The following is a 17,600-nucleotide window of genomic DNA, read 5'->3' as shown; positions in this document are numbered from 1 at the left end:
TATAGGGATATAATTTCATTCTCATCATCATCATAGACAGCATAGCATCAATGCACAACACTAGTGTTTTGCTAGCGTGCAACCATAATTTACATCAGAACCTTATTTTTGCCCGACTTCATTCGTTCACCTTTAGGGAATCCCGTACCGCCTTAAGACGTCCATACTAACAGACGTTCATTTGTGGCACTATTTCGGTGCATTTCTACCGTGCATCTCTAAGGAAGCGCGGGGGATGATATACTTCTACGTTACTCGAGCACAGACAGGGGCAATAAGAGAGCAAGGCGTGACTTCGAACCATGGAACTATTGGCCGCAGTTCCACATCGCGATTCCCCCAAGATTGACATTTAAGAGGAACATCTATTCTCATCAACTAGCTACTCAGGCACAAAGCTAGGGCTTTTAATTTTCACAGTTTACATGACCACAACACCCGCCCGACCAGAGATCATCATATGGACCATTTAACAAAATTGTTCTTTGGTTTGAAGAGTGCTGCACATCCAAGTTACTATTCTTGACATTCCAAGTTGATCCGTTGCGCGCCAGGTCAACAGCAAGGACGACAATGCAATCTTCTGGATGACCTGAGCCAACTGATAGTGAACTACCGAGAGAACGATGGGGAGTGGCTGAACACTAGAGCTTATTCACCTGATCAGGTCCAGATTACTCAACCTCCATGGATATTGCTATGCTATTCTACATCATTCATTTTTTGCTGCAGCAGCGCAGACCACAATAGCATGAGCGAATCCTCTGCACAACAGATTCTTCACTGTACAACCCTTTCCTGTCTCCATTGCCGTGCACTGAATGGCGTTTCATCACTGAAGGAGAATCGAAAACCAGGTTCTTAACGGTTAGCGCTGATGTTTAATTACTAGGTCTCCTTGTGGCCTGAGAATCGCACCTACAATTCACCTTACGGCAAGTAGTTTCAAAAGTGCCCCGTGCCGTTGCCGCTCACGAATGGTAGTCGTTGCCAAGATCCGTGCAGACTGAGATTCCAACGATGAACGTAGTACCCTAGATTGAGATGAAATGGCGCATTATCTGGTTTTATGGTGCCAGTCTGGGTCCTCAAATGATTTTTGTGATACAACTCTTGGCATGGACAAATGGTTAGTGCTGATTTTAGGATTTCCATTTTAGGCTTTTGGATGGCGTGACCGGATCCTTGAAGTTGTCGCTTCACCTGTGAACTTTCTTTGCCGTTTTACCCGCGACATTCTCTAGCGACTCGTACCACCTACCTGCACTTTTTCATTAGCTACCATAAAGACCGTCTACATGCTAGGCGTCACCTACCCAACCAGATTACACGAAATTCTGCAAAACTCTCTTGTTGCTTGATGAACGCCATCACTATGGTAAATCCTCCGGTGTGTTTCATACGATCAAGCGATTCCAAACAAAGACAACAGCGTTCGATGGTGCTTCGTTGCAGCCATCGATTACCCTCGGTCCTAAGTGGTATGAAAGGGTTTGCGTCACCACTCATTTGTCCGTGGTTCAAACCCACCCCTGACACTGGACTGCGCTCGGTGATACCAAGCAGTAATTTTCAAGTTCTAGAATGACGAATGGTGTGCTGAATGACGTTCTGAGTATAGGCAAATATAAGCAACGGTCAGGTGACGCGCCGATATCGACTGCATCTTCAGCCTTATTAATGGCTGGTATTAATCAGTCGTACTGACCACTAACGCAGTATTATGAGTCATTGCTGACATTGTCAGTTTCTTGAGACAAATATCTTGAATCGTTTTTGCCCGTTTCCGCTATTCGGTACACAGATAGGCCCACCTGGTGTCTTGCTGCCAGTTCCGCTTACGTACCCATAGCATTGTCCGAAAGCTAAGCATTCATCTACTTTATTCCTCGGAAGAGTTAGTCTTGTCTGATAGTTTCGTTTTCAATAATCTGTCACAACCACTGCGCGGTAGATAAATGATTCATCTTTAGCATGTTATTCACAGAGGAGGTAGAAATAACAGGCTTTAACGCCGCTTTTGAGCTTACGGACTGCGTTTCACGTTCTCAAGAATTCATTAAACCGGAGAATCCTGAAGGACCTAATAATGTGGCAGTCCAGCAGATGGCAGTAACTCGTACGTCTCTGTGGAAGAAACTTCTTAACTATTTTGGCCATCTAGAAACAAGTCTTGTGAAATGGGCTTTGGACGGTAGTGACTATTCAGTGATCCCGGGAGTCCTTTACCTAATTTGCAAGCTGCCTTAGGAATCATCACCAAGGGTCATCTAGACGCACTTACGCATTGAACTAATTTCTCCTGTAGAGTCGCTTTCCATTAAAGTCGATAGATTTATCATATGTGGCTGGTCCTCATCTGATGGGAGTGTTCATCTGTGATACATCCTACCATAATCTTTCGCTACCAACCACACACGGAAAAGTTACGAGGGACGACAACGTACTTGATAACAGCACATGAATTAGTGTATCGCAGTTGTATGAAATTGGACGATTCATGTTGTATTTTCTTCTTCAAGTCCCCTTGTAAACAAAAGGGTCGAGGTGTTACCCGGAAGTTTTAGTCCGCCATCATTATTCTCTTTTTTTGTACGTCCTTCAGGATAACAGCAACTTGTACATGGTACTAGAATTCGTAAACGGTGGTGAGATGTTTTCTTATCTGCGGCGGGTTGGTCGATTCAAGTAAGTTTCTCGTCTGTATGTGCTCTCCCCAAGTTTATTTCATGTGCACTCCCTTGGACCAGGCCAAACAATATTATTTTTGTTGGATGCGAATATTAGTGATCCATAACAGTTGTCAGCGCCGTCAATGGAAAGTGCACACATCCGGCAGCTTATTGTCTTATACTCCTTATTGCCTCCGCATGCTCTTATGGTCTACGTTATGTCCGGTTGACCATGTGCTTCAAACCAATTACTTTCACTATCAAAGGTGTGGTCAAAGGATTACGCCATATCTTGTTATCGTGATTCTGATGACTTCATTTTGTGAGTGGCTGTGGATGATTGGCCACCGATTCACTCTAACTGAATCGAAGTTTATCTACCTCCAAATCAAGCGTTATTTCCGCTAGTTATCGGCAGAGCAAAACTTCATTCATTTTTGCCGAATTCGTTGCATTTTCATGCCCGTATTTTTTCTTGATAGGCTGCTGGTTTTGGTGTTCATTTATGAGTCTGTCCAGTGATTTGCTACTGCATATTTGGTTTTGTTGGTTAATGTTCCCAACGATTTAAATAAACGAAACAAAATGCCAACAACTATGGTAATTGAAATGGAAGCCATCAACCAGTTATCTTGTATAGTCACGACCGTTGCAGAGATTCCTTTCGGGAATTACTAGGGAATTCAGTTAAGCTGTTGTCAAAACAAAACATGTTGTGCTCTAGTTTATGATATTCTATAACTGAATTTGCTGCATACAGGCCGCCTCATGATTCAGTTGACACGATATTCGAGATTTCGTAGTATATTTTCGTAAAGGAAACTACCCACAAGGTTGCTGAAAACTCTTCGACAGCCCTGTGTGCAGCACATTCAGTTGCAGAATATCATAAACGAGAGATTCAGTTGAGTCTCTCGTGAAAACCAAATTGATTTGCAAATGAGTGTATTTCTCGAAAACACTACAGTTTGGGTTCAGTTAGAACATAAGGTTGACGGAAACTCTGGGACTGCGCCTACCTGAGGAGCCCCAAGAAACCGGTCGTGGGCTGTCGAAGAGTTTTCAGAAACCTTGTGAGTAATTTCCTTTATGTTGTGCTTTAGTTCACTATTAGTGAACCACTTGGCACATCAGAATGCTGTCAACCACACTATCGCCACCACTGCATTAAATTTTATCGTTTGCGGTGCAGGATGATAGCAGTAGTTATAAATACTCCCAAAAACATCTTACTGTAATCACTTGTTTCAGAGGGCAGCGTTTTCCTGACACAGTTGTGTTTGCTGAAGTCAAGGTTACAGCTCTCCGCTATCCACACTCAATTTCCTTTCCGACATTTTCTCAATGTTACTTCCAGCGAGTGTCACGCACGATTTTATGCTGGTCAAGTTGTTCTGGCATTCGAATATCTCCACTATTTGGAACTGGTTTACCGCGATTTGAAACCGGAAAATATCTTGATCGATCAGTTTGGTTACCTTAAGGTAAGTATACTTTCATTTCCCATTCTAAGCAGCCTGGCGTACCAATATGCTTTACGTGTGTGTATGTGTTTAAACGTGTGTTTGTGGCCATTCACCAGCCAACCGTTTGCACGTGTGCTAGGTGCATCGATTTTATGAAAATTATTCGGTCCATGTGTTCTTCATACACATGCCAAACGGCTCTATGAATTGGCATTTTTTTCATTTCCAACCCTAGTTGCTATGTTTTGTCTTTTCTCATTCGGTTGTTTTATTCAGTCTTCCTCTGTGTTGTATGCTTACCGGTTATGACCCTCAGTCCTCCAAACCAAGTAGTTTTTCAGGACACTGGTGGAACAGATTTTCCTGGGAACATCGCGAATACATAATGTCTTGAAGTCTTAATTACTTTCCTAGGTTGAAGTCGTGAAATTCCCTACAAATATGAATTGAAGGTGCGGTGATCAAAGATATCGCGCGGACACTGTGCTTCCAGGGAGCGGGTGTGGTCCAGGAGGATGGTTTTAGTTGGCTGCTATGCCCACGCCAGTAGGACTTTGGAGGTCCGACTTCGCTTACGTGCGTGGTGTCCTTTGATTCACTGTTGAGACCTGCTTCACCTGTATTGGAAGTGCTTTCGGTTTGTTTTCCGTTTTCACTGCTTCATAAGTAGCAATAAACTGAAAGGCCGCCGTGGACTGTGGCGACTTCATACACGGACAACCTTATTTTTCAATCGCTCGGAACAGATTGCTGGGCAGGTATTCAGTTGAGCTTGCCAGTTATATTCCATGTGACACTGTGCAGTTGTCCCGGCTACTTTACTTCATTCCTCGAAAACGACAAACAGTTATGGACCAAGGACCTTGAAGCAGTGAAAAAGGTAACGTCAGCTCAGAACAGCTGTTTACAGGATTTAGACGGGATATGGCGGTATTTATTGTGGAATATATTAGGCTTTCGATAAGAAAACTTCAGATTTGAACCTGTACAGCATTGAGAAGAACGGGATTTGCTGTTTTGCCTTCACATTTCTACTTATTGTGCTTTGGCCACTTCTGATTTACTCATGCTAATTTCGACCAGATTTTTGGCGTGATTGCATTACGTTACAGCCAGACACAAATGCTCGACATGGTGATTCCTAAGTTGGTCTATCGACGTGCGCGCTCAACCTGTCATTTCGTCAATAGGAATGACAACAAATAGCTGCTGCAGCAGCAAGGAAAACTATCTCGTCACGTTCTCAGCCAAGCTGAAGAGAATTTCTAACTCAAAGGGTCTATCCTGAACGTCAGAGATACATCCCACGAAAACTATTCAGCCAGCCTAGGGCATGTCTTGAAAGCAAAATGGCCGTCGGAGGAGTTTCGGCACCACATTCCCCGATAAAAACTCGCAAGAAAGCCGTATAGACTAGCAACAACTACGGGCAGAAGGTACTGACAAACGGCACTCTTGACCGCCAGCGGAATACCTCAGACCTGCGGGTATCTATAGAGGATGCATGCAGATGTAATGTTGAAATATCCTAGCAACTACCCGATGAATCATAAAAAAGAGGCGTGCTCAAAGTCTATTTGGGACTGAAGAGAAAAGAATGAAACAGTTAGCAAAGAAATGGGAGTGGAAGACTTGATCCGAACAGGCCCAAAGAAAAGGACATCTCAGTGACAACAAAAACGTCCAGAACGAACAGCTAAACGGTTAATGATACTCAAATCCAAGAATTATTTGAAGTGACAGCCAGAATATTGCAACCGTATGGAATTCCGCTGATCTATAGAGTAATTGATACATTCACATGGTTGGTTTCAAATCCAAAAGACGAAACGAGACAAAGCAATGGGAACAATTTTATATCCCAGAAAATTTGCTCTGAACAATACAAACACCCAGAGGACAAACCGGAGGGAAGCTGTCTAACCGGATCATCGAACACAAGTCAGTTATATCAAAACATGGCTCACCTTAGTTTCCGTATGGTAAGATCCGGCAGATTTAACGGTCATTCATCATCATATTCATCATCAGCTATAAGAACCGCGTATGTACAGTGGTTGTAGCTGCCACAGTTTTGTTCACCGATGATTCGGGGAGGTGGGATAGGTAGCTGCGCATTGCTGATCCGGTGTTTCCACCAGACTCATGCGATGTTCCGAAGACATCGATGGACAAACAATTCAAGTCTTTTGACGTCCTCCTTGAGCAGTGGCCAGGTCTCTGATCCGCATAATAATATGGAGCGCTCCGCACCATTGTAAGTTCGATCCCTGACGGTTAAGGTGATGTCACACCTACGCCACAGGTGACGCAGATCCACAAAAGCTGCTCTGGCCTTTCTAATCCTGATGGAAATAACACATTTCGCTGGACCAATGGGATTGCTACAGCTAAACAGGTAGACAAACTTTGTCTACCTTGTCAAGTGGCTCATTTGCAACATTAGGCTAGTTTTCGAGCCTACCCAGTCTTGCAGTAGCACTTTACACTTTGTAGGTCCGAAGCACATAGCAAACCGTGGGGCAAACTATTTAGATACATCGATGGACAAACAATTCAAGTCTTTTGACGTCCTCCTTGAGCAGTGGCCAGGTCTCTGATCCGCATAATAATATGGAGCGCTCCGCACCATTGTAAGTTCGATCCCTGACGGTTAAGGTGATGTCACACCTACGCCACAGGTGACGCAGATCCACAAAAGCTGCTCTGGCCTTTCTAATCCTGATGGAAATAACACATTTCGCTGGACCAATGGGATTGCTACAGCTAAACAGGTAGACAAACTTTGTCTACCTTGTCAAGTGGCTCATTTGCAACATTAGGCTAGTTTTCGAGCCTACCCAGTCTTGCAGTAGCACTTTACACTTTGTAGGTCCGAAGCACATAGCAAACCGTGGGGCAAAACTATTTAGATTATTTAGTATTGTTTGCATTTTCACGCGTCGGATCTAAGAATAGCATACTTGATATCTTTGAGCGGACACTCCGGGAGAACTTCGATCCCACAGGCATTAAGGGCTGATTGTGAGTCTCCAACAATTGCGTCGATGATGAAACTGAGAATGAAAAGCGAAAGAGTGCATCCTTGTTTGACACAAGGCGAGTTTCCCGTGGGCTTTCACATGGCCGCATGAGTTGGCGCACAGGGCCCGAAGGAGGATCAAGAACATGGACATCTTTTCTACGTAGACACTGCCATAATACTTGACGGTCCACAGAATCAAAGTCAGCTTTCAGATCAAAGAACAAACCATTGTTGGTCGGCGGAAGCAGTGTCGCTGTTTCATACTCTGTCGGAGGGTGTAAATGTGATCGATTCATCCTCTTGCAGGAGGGAATCCAAATTATTTTTGGCAGGTCCACCTCTTCCCATGTTCAGTCAACTGTCGAATAATTAGACCAGAGAGGATCTACGATGTCATGCCTACCAGGCTGATGCCACGGTGGTTTACACACAACGTTCAGTTACCCTTTTCGAAGATAGGGATAACTGTCGACATGCTTCGTTCTTCATGCATCTTCTCTTCGTTCCACATAGCATCAATAAGCTTTGTCAGATGGGTCACCAGGGAGTGGATACAGACTGTCCTGTCCTGGTGCCTTCTCGCGTTTGGGTACCGACATTTCGTAATTTATTTTTTATTCCGACAGGCGACTTAGTTTTACATTCTATTTGCCTGCGTACATTTTCTCCACAGGCTTGGTAGCACGAGGCCTAATTGTTTTTCGGAATGTCCGGCCCATCTTTCCAGTCAAAGTTCGGGATTGAATTAATGAGCGGTCAGTTTCACTTATCATTTCACCAACTGCTACTCTCCTAGGATCAGTTAATATAGGGCACGGCTTGCCGGTAGCAAAAGCCTTCATCATCATCTGAACTTTCGATGTCCACCAGAGCTCTCGGTCTTTCCTCAAGCTCTCCACTAGTTGGGGGTTGATGGATTTGCGAACGCCTTCGTACTCGTTGTCTGCTGTATCACTCCTGGATAGCAAATCTCGATGACGCCCACTGGTCTTGTGATCGAATCGGAGAAGTCGAACAAACAACACTAAATGCTGCTTCCATATCCTCTTTCAGATTTCCTCACGCTTTATCCACGTGCTCACTGCCAGTACACTATTGATTTAGTCAGTCCTTGGCTTTTTAAGATGGATGAACACATGCTTGTTCCTCAGACACCATACGTCAATTTTAATGGAGCCTATGTTTCCGGCGTGCTCTGATTATTTGCCATCGAGAGAAAAGATCTTGTGGATTTAGAAAGGTGCTTCCATTGTTAAAATATAGAGATCATAATACCCTTTGATCAGATAACTGGCGTTAAATGATCCAGCAACGTTTGTTTGTGTAGTAGGAAGGATTTGAGGAGGGACATCAGTGGACACAGAGCTTTGCGGGCAAATGATAATTCCAGGTTAAACATGTTGAGAAAGGGGGTTTGACTGAGTTACCCCACATTGAGCCTGTGACTCAAAAGTGTGACCCACACGGCAGTGGGAGGAACCTGCATGTATTTTCTGACTTGAAAGTTTAACTTGCGAGGCAGCGGAGAGTAGTGTTTTCTTTGGAAACCCTGTCGGCTGCATGGGGTTGGCCTAACCTGAAGGCACAGGGAATAGGGCATTACTGTCTCACAGCAAGTTCCTTTTGAACAGCACTGGACTCCTTGATTTTATAATTATTTCGACCTTGTTGAACATTGTGCCAGTGGTCACGGTCAAACGTTGGGAAACTGTGTGGTTTTTAAGGCCGACCTTTTCTAACCCATCCTTCCTCGGGGGAAGTCAGCGTTGCTGCTTTCACGAATATGAAAATGATGGTCGCCTGAGGAAAACACCTTACTGCCTCCACATTCCGATCGCACATGATAGAATGACTTTCCCCCATACCGCTTCGTAGCACAACCACTCGTAGGACAGGGTCTCGCTGCCCTTGGTCTGACCGCTCCCCTTTGACCTTCCTGGCAAGGCTGTACCTTGTGGAACGAAATTCCAGCCACTCTAGCCCGTGGGATCATTGCAGCGTTCAAGCCCGACCACCACGTCAAGATGGAAGCCTTAGGTTGGAAGATGTAAATATTCTGCTGCGCGGATGGAATTATTGAAATCACGAAGCTCTACAACGAACTCGGTCAAACGATGCTTTAAACTGAACCCATTCTATGAACCTGTACGAGCTGGAAATCGTAAAGTGAATGTGATGATGCAAATGCGGCCGCGAAACCAGTCCTGTCAAGCTTACAGGTTACGAATTGGAGATATTCTATTCAAAGACCATCTGGCTGTTGTCTGATCAGGACGGGATTGAAAAATCCTACCAATAGGATCACTAACAGGGCTATCAATTATAACCGAAGGAAGCCTTCTTATGTGCTATCTACTGGTGCACACAATTGCTCTATACGCAGCCACCAGCGCACAGCTCTGTCCCGCTTCTCAGCAACGCACTGACAATGCCACATCGATTGGTGTGGAAACGCCTGCAACACAATTACCAATCTCAGCGAACAAGTCGGCCACCATCGAATAGGCTCATGAACTAAACATGAGATTCGCCCGCATTTTTTGTCCTGCACTCAGAACTGGCTGAAAACCTTGAGCACCCATTTTAGTCTGAAGTAGGAGTTGATTGAAAAAAACGCCATCGTTTGTGAGCCGAGTGAAGGGCGGAAGGACATCTTTATCTCCCAACATAACTCACGTCGTTCCGGTTAAAGCTTGGATTGCTTGCTGAACCTGATTAGTTGATGCTGAGGCACCCAGACTAATGACAAATTGCCGGAGAAAAGCTGTCGAACTCACAGGGCATTTCAACCACCAAGCCGATATTGCCTAACAACTCCATCCTCTATATTACTTTTTCAAATTTAGTCTTTCAAGGAAATAGTTTGCAGACTTTGCAGACACCGTCCTAGATGGGGTATACTAATATTATTCCCGTATTTTTTAATTGCCCCAGCAATTCCTCATCAGTTTGCCGCCTTAGGTGCCCTTAGATTCCGGTTTTATTTGGTCGTTGTCATCGTTCTCTTTTTGTCGTCATTGAAAGGAATGGCTGTTTTTAACGACATAAGCAAAAGAAAAATCCAAGCATTAATGCGTCGATAAAAAGATAAGCTGAAGTTCATCCTTGGTTCTAGTAATCGAAGTATATCACGTTAATTAGTCAGTTGCTTTCGTTGGATTCCAACATGATCATCCTGCTTTCCTCACTCAGTAGCTGGGTAATATGACGCTATATCTGTGTCCACGGCATCAAATCCTGTGTTCTGTTTACGGCAAAAGCTGTTGCACGAAACGTACTCTTCGTGCGTGTTTATCTCATCCCAATCCAAGATGCTTAACTAAACGCCCGCTTCCATCGTGGGTGGCATCAAGTTTTGTCCGCGCCTCATCACGTGAGGCCAAGAAGCAAGCTGTAATGCGTTGCCCCATCTCCATAGCTCTATGGATCAAGTGATCACATGATTTAGTTGTTTTCGCTTTAGTAAACAGGAAAAATCGATGAATTCTGCCACTATCCAATTAGTGACCAGACAATGTTGTGTTAACTTGAACATAAGAGGCTGTAAGATCAGGAATAAAATTAACGCGTTTTCTGCTTGATCTGTGTGCGCAAGTTGATTTTGTTTATACCCACGGTTATCACTTAAGACCTCAACCATGGCTTTCCTCATCAACTCTCTTTGGAAAGACGATATTTGAGAGTGGGCCAAACGCTTAATTGTAAATTCAGTGATCACCCCAAGACCATGAACCGGATCAGCTACCGGAAAAAGCACTTCCATTGACCAACCAAGTACAATTCACTGCAACATCCTTATTCTAGGGTGTAGGGCATTATCAATTGATCCATTCTTCTCTCCCGAACATAATATTGAGACATTCGTTTCTTGATGTCGAGAAATGTGTCCACCTTTTCCTGTAATTACATCTTTGGGGGACATATTGTGAATACCCTATCAGGTATTGCGGTCATCTCACAAACACTTCAGTAATAGGTTTCTTGACATGCGTTATGTGTTAACCGCCGGGCCACATCCAATACCGTTTGAACGACGATCTACGAAGTTAAAAGTGATTTAAAACATGGTTGAGTAAGCATCTACTTACGCTTTCGAAAGTGCGACTAAGCACTGACATACGAACTCAAAACTTTCTGCCCATCTATTTTTACTAAGACTTATCCCAATCCCCTTTGATCTAATGTTTTTTATCCAAACAGCAAAATCTTTGCAGAAAGGCTCCCTGTAAAAAGCAAAGAGCTGTTACTGGCTACTTTTTCCCTCAATTAGTACTTGAATAAGAATGCTTTGCGTAGCTTCCTAAGCCATTCATATGGTAATGTACACATGTTCCGCTTGATCCCCTACACCTTCAACTGCACCGTGACTTCAGGTCCTGTTCAAATCTTCACGTCATCCCTTTGATGCTCGACTCTACTTCTCGCTGAATAGGCAGTTGCTTAGGATGCATGATTCATCATCCAAACCTGAATGAAATTATAGAATCGTTCAACTAGAGAGAATAATGGAGTCTAGTTCATTCTTTCAAAGACGATTAAAACAATATTCGTACTTCTGATCGTCACCCACCAATGGCCTTGCAAAAAATACTCCAGCCTATTGTAACCATACAAAATACTGCCAATTTTAGGACGCTACATCTACGCTAGATGTCTCAATTTTGACAATGCACTAAATGTTGTGCCTGTAATCTCATCACCTACATATCCATATGTTTGTGAACTGAACTGTCATTCAAGTTTGTATTTGTATCCGTAAGTTCTTATCGCGCACGTACGCTTGCCTCGGATACGATCGGTCACTTGTTTCATTTGGCTTGCCTATGGCTTTTCACAATGGGCTTTGACTTGCACATGATACATACACCATATCTCTACCATATCTTTGGATGAAGACCACTGAACTGCTTGCCCAATCTGTTGTAAATGCAACGTGACCTGGCCATTGCAAATTTCGTTTTCGTATCCGAGCCATCGACTCCAAGCGATGGCGACGCGCTACGCACCTCATTCTAATAACAGAAGGTCCCTGTAGCCAGTTCAGCGTTGACATTGCATCCACGCTTCAGCTCTTCACATTGTCCTCTGTAGTGTCCGATACTAGTGTCATCTTTATGTGTTTTATACCCACTATTTATCCTGGAGATTGTTCATAACAGTGAGTGAAGATGATGAAAGGAACCAGGCGAAATGCTTATATTCCATGTCGTTCACTCAGTCAGTGACTGACACTTTCCACCTACATTGTTTACCTACTCAGATGCAAAAAAGATGCTTCTTCCTAAGTAGACAAGTTCACCTCGTTCTAGGAATTTATGGGCACTAGAAGGGTTTATTGCGTGTAAGACCACAAGTTAACTCATCCATAAAATAGCACTATGCTCCAAACGTGACATTAATTCTGCCACACAATAGCTAGGCTGCTTTCCTACTCCCTACTTTTAATCTGCCAGAAAGGAGTTTTGAGATGACCAGGCATTGAGTAACCATGTTTCCCATCCTTACTTTGAGCATTCTTCAGACAGCATCCTTCTATTCTTTGTTTAGATTACGGACTTCGGTTTTGCAAAACGAGTCAAAGGGAGGACATGGACCCTCTGTGGCACTCCCGAATATTTAGCACCGGAAATTATTTTGAGCAAGGTAAGTTGTGTATTCCGCCCCTTTTCAGAGACAGAAGCTGAACTTTCAGTCAGTTCAATAGCGACATTGTTAAACATTAAGACGTTTGACATTCACGCGTTGAATACATTAGGTATCGCTTGGACAACAGCATTACTGTTGACCCCGAATATTCCGTCACTAAATTACGAGATTCGTTTGTCGGTACTGTACTGCGCTAACAGTGTTTGCAGTAGTGTCAACTCTGTAACTCTGCCAGTCTTCAGTCCGCTTAGCGGCACCCGCTTTTTCTCTATGCTTTCCTAATTTATACATGTCCCAGTGTGTGATCAAGGCAGCATTGAATTAGTTTTGAAAACATTGTTTTCACTCCTGATTCCTAAGCGGAAGTGTGCTATAACGGTTATCTGTTAAGCAGGCTCCTAATCGGAACTATCAAATGAACACAGTTAAATTTGTTTACCATGAAACGTCGAATTGGAACATTATTGTAAGCTATATTCGTAATGTGTGGTGCGAGAGCAAGTCACGCGACTGTGTTGGTGAGTGCAAGGTTAGGAGGAAAGCCTTAGTAAGAATCTGAGTGTAGCCACCACGGACACATATCTCGAAATACAATGACCCTCCAGAAGAGAGAAAGTAACACAAAAACGGCTCCGCTTATAGCTCCTGTGATCAACGTCTGTTTCCTTAGAAATGAGACTAAATGCTTATCCGTAGTGGACGAGAAAGCTCCTGCAGTCTATCCAGTCAGTCTATCACAAAGGCTGAGGTGACGAGGATTTCGGTTCGACCATCAGTTGATTCGTTTTACGCACTGCCTGAGATAATTCCCCAAAAGCGCTCCTCTGAAGAGGAGCCCATCTCTTGGAGGGAGAGCTTTTGGGAGATTTTTGTAAAACAAGCAACCATCTGCTGGTCAAATGGAAACACTTGTCACGTACATTACAAGACGTTTGTCTCGGGCTACAATTTAACGTAAAGTTTACTGGAGGTACGCTACCTTACAGATTATCCAAAAACGGTGCCCATTAAATTGAAGGATCACTGTACAAAATAGCCGTACTAAGTCTAACTGTTTGTATTCTGGTGATTTATTTGAAGAACAGTATAATCAAGTGAGTGAGAAACCCGGCGTAAAAAGCTTTCATGTTTGACAGTACTCGGTGACGGCACACGAGAAAACAGAATGGTGTCTTTGTGTTTGAGAACACCGGTGGCGAAGACCAACAAATGTTGGACAGCTTGTTATCTTAGCTGTCCACCCTTCCATACAGTCCTCTCGTGGTTTTCTTGGACATTGCTAGCATACAGAGACACAAATCCGAATATCATATATCTGACAAATGCAGTTTTGCTCAGCTTTCCTGATTAAATTTTAATCGGTTTGTTTTCTTTCGTACTGCAATACAGCTTGAAGTTGTACCAATTTTATAAAGCGGTTCATTGAACGACCACTTGCGAAGTAGTGAACGGGGAAAACTGCTGAAACAATCATGTCTGGTGCAACTGAGTGTTGCCTGGAGCACCGCAGTAGCGCTTCTTTGTGACCTTGTTTAGCATTGTCTCCGATGGATATCAGCGTGACTATGCATGGAGTTAAACACAAGTTAAACACAAGCAGCGTGTTACGAGTATTTAGAAAACAGACTTGTCCAGCGTGCAGCTTTTTTAGTCTCTATAGGTTCGCGTTGTAGCTTAGACAAACCTTTGATAAGGCTCGCCGGCAGTGGTGAACAAAGTAAATCTGTCTACTTACTTACTGAGCGGAGAGGTGCACCACCGCAGTTGACTGGGAACACAATTTACCATTTATTGGTTTCTAGACATGACTGATCGTATCCCAACCAAGTTATCCCGTCACAACAGAATGCAATATTGAGCTACCATAGCTTCACCTTTGTTTCTTTTTGTCGACCGTTTCTTCTCTCAGTAAACTTTGTCTGCTGACGAGTGTAAGCACTGATAGCCGTATTCCACTTCTTTATCGTGCACCTAATTATAGTAATGCTTCTTATCACTCGTAATGGTTTGTTCCCAGTTGCCATTGGTAGCAGAATACTGTATTCCCATGGTAATCATCGTCTTTAATAATGGCCTATCTGAAAACGCCCTCCTACCCACTTTGTTTATGGCATCCTACCCAGCCTACCTATTGTTATGTTTAATCGCTGCCTGACAAAGATTCTATCAGAACCAAAAATTAGCCTATAGAGTTTTGTACTAGGCTGTTGGGACCTGCATGCGTCTCTGTACTTTTCTTTTCAGAAAACTTCAAATTTAGAGCCACTTAGATAGGTAGCCTCGGAAATTTTCCACATCGATGCCGCTACACTTGATGCAGTTTAGCGTTCAAGGGCTGTTCGCATATCTTACGGCCGCTCTCGCACAGTTGTGCCTGAATCCCCCGAAGAAGCCTGTCCTACAGGTCGTAGTCATTTAGCCACGTCCCAGTTACATAGTGGGATACTTTCTGGTGCAAGAACTCTTCAGAAGTCCTGCAGCCCCAGGAGACAACATGTTCCAGTTTTTGTCCTCTACCATTGTCGACAAATCACGCGTTCTAATTAATGCTCACTCGTGGCTCTCAAATGCAGGTATGTCAGGCTGTTGCCTACATGGGGATCGGATACCTGCAGATGTACGTTTCTGCTGCTCCGCGTCCACTAGAACTTCGCTCTCCTGTTTTTTTCACTGCGGCCGTTTGAAATATTGAGATGTTCTTACGCGAATCCTTCGTGAAGTATCCATAGATACTACTTACTTTTCCGGAACTCGAATACTTCTTTGAAGGCACGAGGTGGTGGCCTGCGTAGAATGGACGCAAGATTGAGCTGTGATGGCGATGATTTCTCAGCTTTTGCCGGCCACCATTTGTTTTTCATCAGTATTGAGTTAAGGCTCAATGCGTGTCACCTATACGTTGTGAACGTCTGCTGTCGAGCATTCGTAGAGCTAGAATTATCACACAGAGGTTAGCCATAGATGATGGGGCTTTGAGCTCAACTACCAGTGATTCTGAAATACATAGGACGATTCTGACTATCCTGTTATGCGATGTTGAACTTAACTACATTTCTAAGTAAAACGTGTAAAGAAGGATTAGTGGATTTTAGCTATGGGGATGGCATTGGCTTCTCCTTTCAGTGTCGTCACTTCGCAGATCGTACTTCTAATAAAATATCGAAACTAGCTCCCCTGTTTTTGGATGCGTTTTGTGTTCCTGTAAAAAGTTAAATATAAGAAATTCAGTTTGTCTATCGACTTACAATTTCAGGTGTCTGCATGATTTGTGATTGTGTTAGGAAATAGAATTTAAGCGCACTCTTTTTCAAGGTGCGAGCAACGCATGTACCTCAGAGGAATTTTATGGCGGGTACAGTCTTCGGCACCGTCCGGCTTTGATTCGATTCTAAGCATTTCCGAGTGGTGCTCAATGAGGCTTTGGTCTTTAGTGAAGTCAACAAACAACAAGGTCGTATTTCTAATTAAGGATGATTCCTATCACAATTGACGCCTGTGCCCGGATAAAGTTTGCTCGAAACATTGTTACTCCATTTTAGGTGATGAAACTACCTGCGTGACTGACAATGAGAATTTGGCGAGAATTTTTTTGATGGCACAAGATCATGGATAGGGCAGCAATGGTGCTATTCACCTGATGAAGAAAATTTTGTTTGTTCTTGACGTAACGTTACTTATAAGGTCAATGAAACTTTCTGCACAGTTGAGAGTCACGTGACATATATGTGTATTCATCATCATGTGTGTGAAATATAAGTAAGCTCCAAGGGAAGCCAAATACCCTCATCGATGTTTCGCTTTGGATGGTTGCTGCAACTGATACGTATATTCCATATTTAGTGCCACTGAAGCATTGGTTTCTGTTGTTTCTACGCCATCTACATTCTTGAGCGTGAAAGAAGAAACTGGCTTTACGCGCTTCTTCGTTTGCGAATATACCTGAAACCAGACGAATCTATATGAAACCTATGTATCTACTCATCTATCGTGAAACCATTTCCGTTGGGTAGATGAGCACCGGTCGAAGCTTTACTAGCAAAATCTGAAGAGCTGAGGGCGACTGGAATCCGTCGAACTGGGTGAGCTGTAAGAAGGGTCAGCTGTAAGAACCGCGAACTAGTCGTGCAGTGGTTATAACTGTCACGGTTTCGTTCGTCGAGGATTTTGGAAGGTATGATAGATAGCTGCACATTGGGGGCGGTAGTGCGATTTGCGTGATACCTTCTGCTGTTGGGAATTGCCCTAATATTTTAGGGTGGAAGGTATCCGGATTCTATGTAGGAATTTTAGTTCCTTCATGTACACATTAGTTAAGTGACACCATCTCCAAATGTTTTATAACTGATGGATTTTCATTGTTTTTTTTCCTGTGTATTGCCACTGTCGACAAAAAACGTCCCTCTATTCAAAAGCCTATAGAAGGGTAACATAATACACTACTCATAAGGTTGTTGAAACCTCTTTGACGCCCACGACTACTACGTCCTTCTTGGGGCTCACCAGGTAGGCACAAATAATGGCAGGTGGGTGCATCATAAAAAAGAGACGGCTGGGTTCTAGGCGATTCTCCCGTCAAAGCCAAAGTGCTATGCAAACGAGTGTATTTCTACATGGAAGATACCAAGTAAGCCGGTGTGTTCTCTGACAGTCCTTTTTTCGTCATCATATTATTGGTGCTCTTGTCGCAGTAAGTATCTTACCAACATCTCGGCGTCTGGTCTCACTGTTTAATTTTCTCCCCAGCTCAGCTCTCAAGCGTTGTTCGTGTGCATTGACATAAATAAGCAGAGC

General features: G+C 43.6%; 1 protein-coding gene across 1 annotated transcript in view; it reads left to right on the top strand.

Annotated features, from left to right (window-relative positions):
* T265_06662 (hypothetical protein) overlaps positions 1–17,600 on the top strand; it is a gene marked incomplete at both ends in the record, with an annotated part of 30,494 nt that overhangs the window by 6,182 nt on the left and 6,712 nt on the right. The window contains 3 exons of the mRNA XM_009171982.1: positions 2,606–2,688; positions 4,030–4,156; positions 12,711–12,806. Of these exons, the coding sequence (XP_009170246.1) occupies positions 2,606–2,688; positions 4,030–4,156; positions 12,711–12,806 (306 nt within the window). The remainder of the gene's footprint in view (positions 1–2,605; positions 2,689–4,029; positions 4,157–12,710; positions 12,807–17,600) is intronic.

Source organism: Opisthorchis viverrini (genome assembly GCF_000715545.1).
Source record: "Opisthorchis viverrini unplaced genomic scaffold opera_v5_142, whole genome shotgun sequence".
Classification (NCBI taxonomy): domain Eukaryota; kingdom Metazoa; phylum Platyhelminthes; class Trematoda; order Opisthorchiida; family Opisthorchiidae; genus Opisthorchis; species Opisthorchis viverrini.
This window is presented reverse-complemented; position numbering and strand designations above follow the sequence as displayed.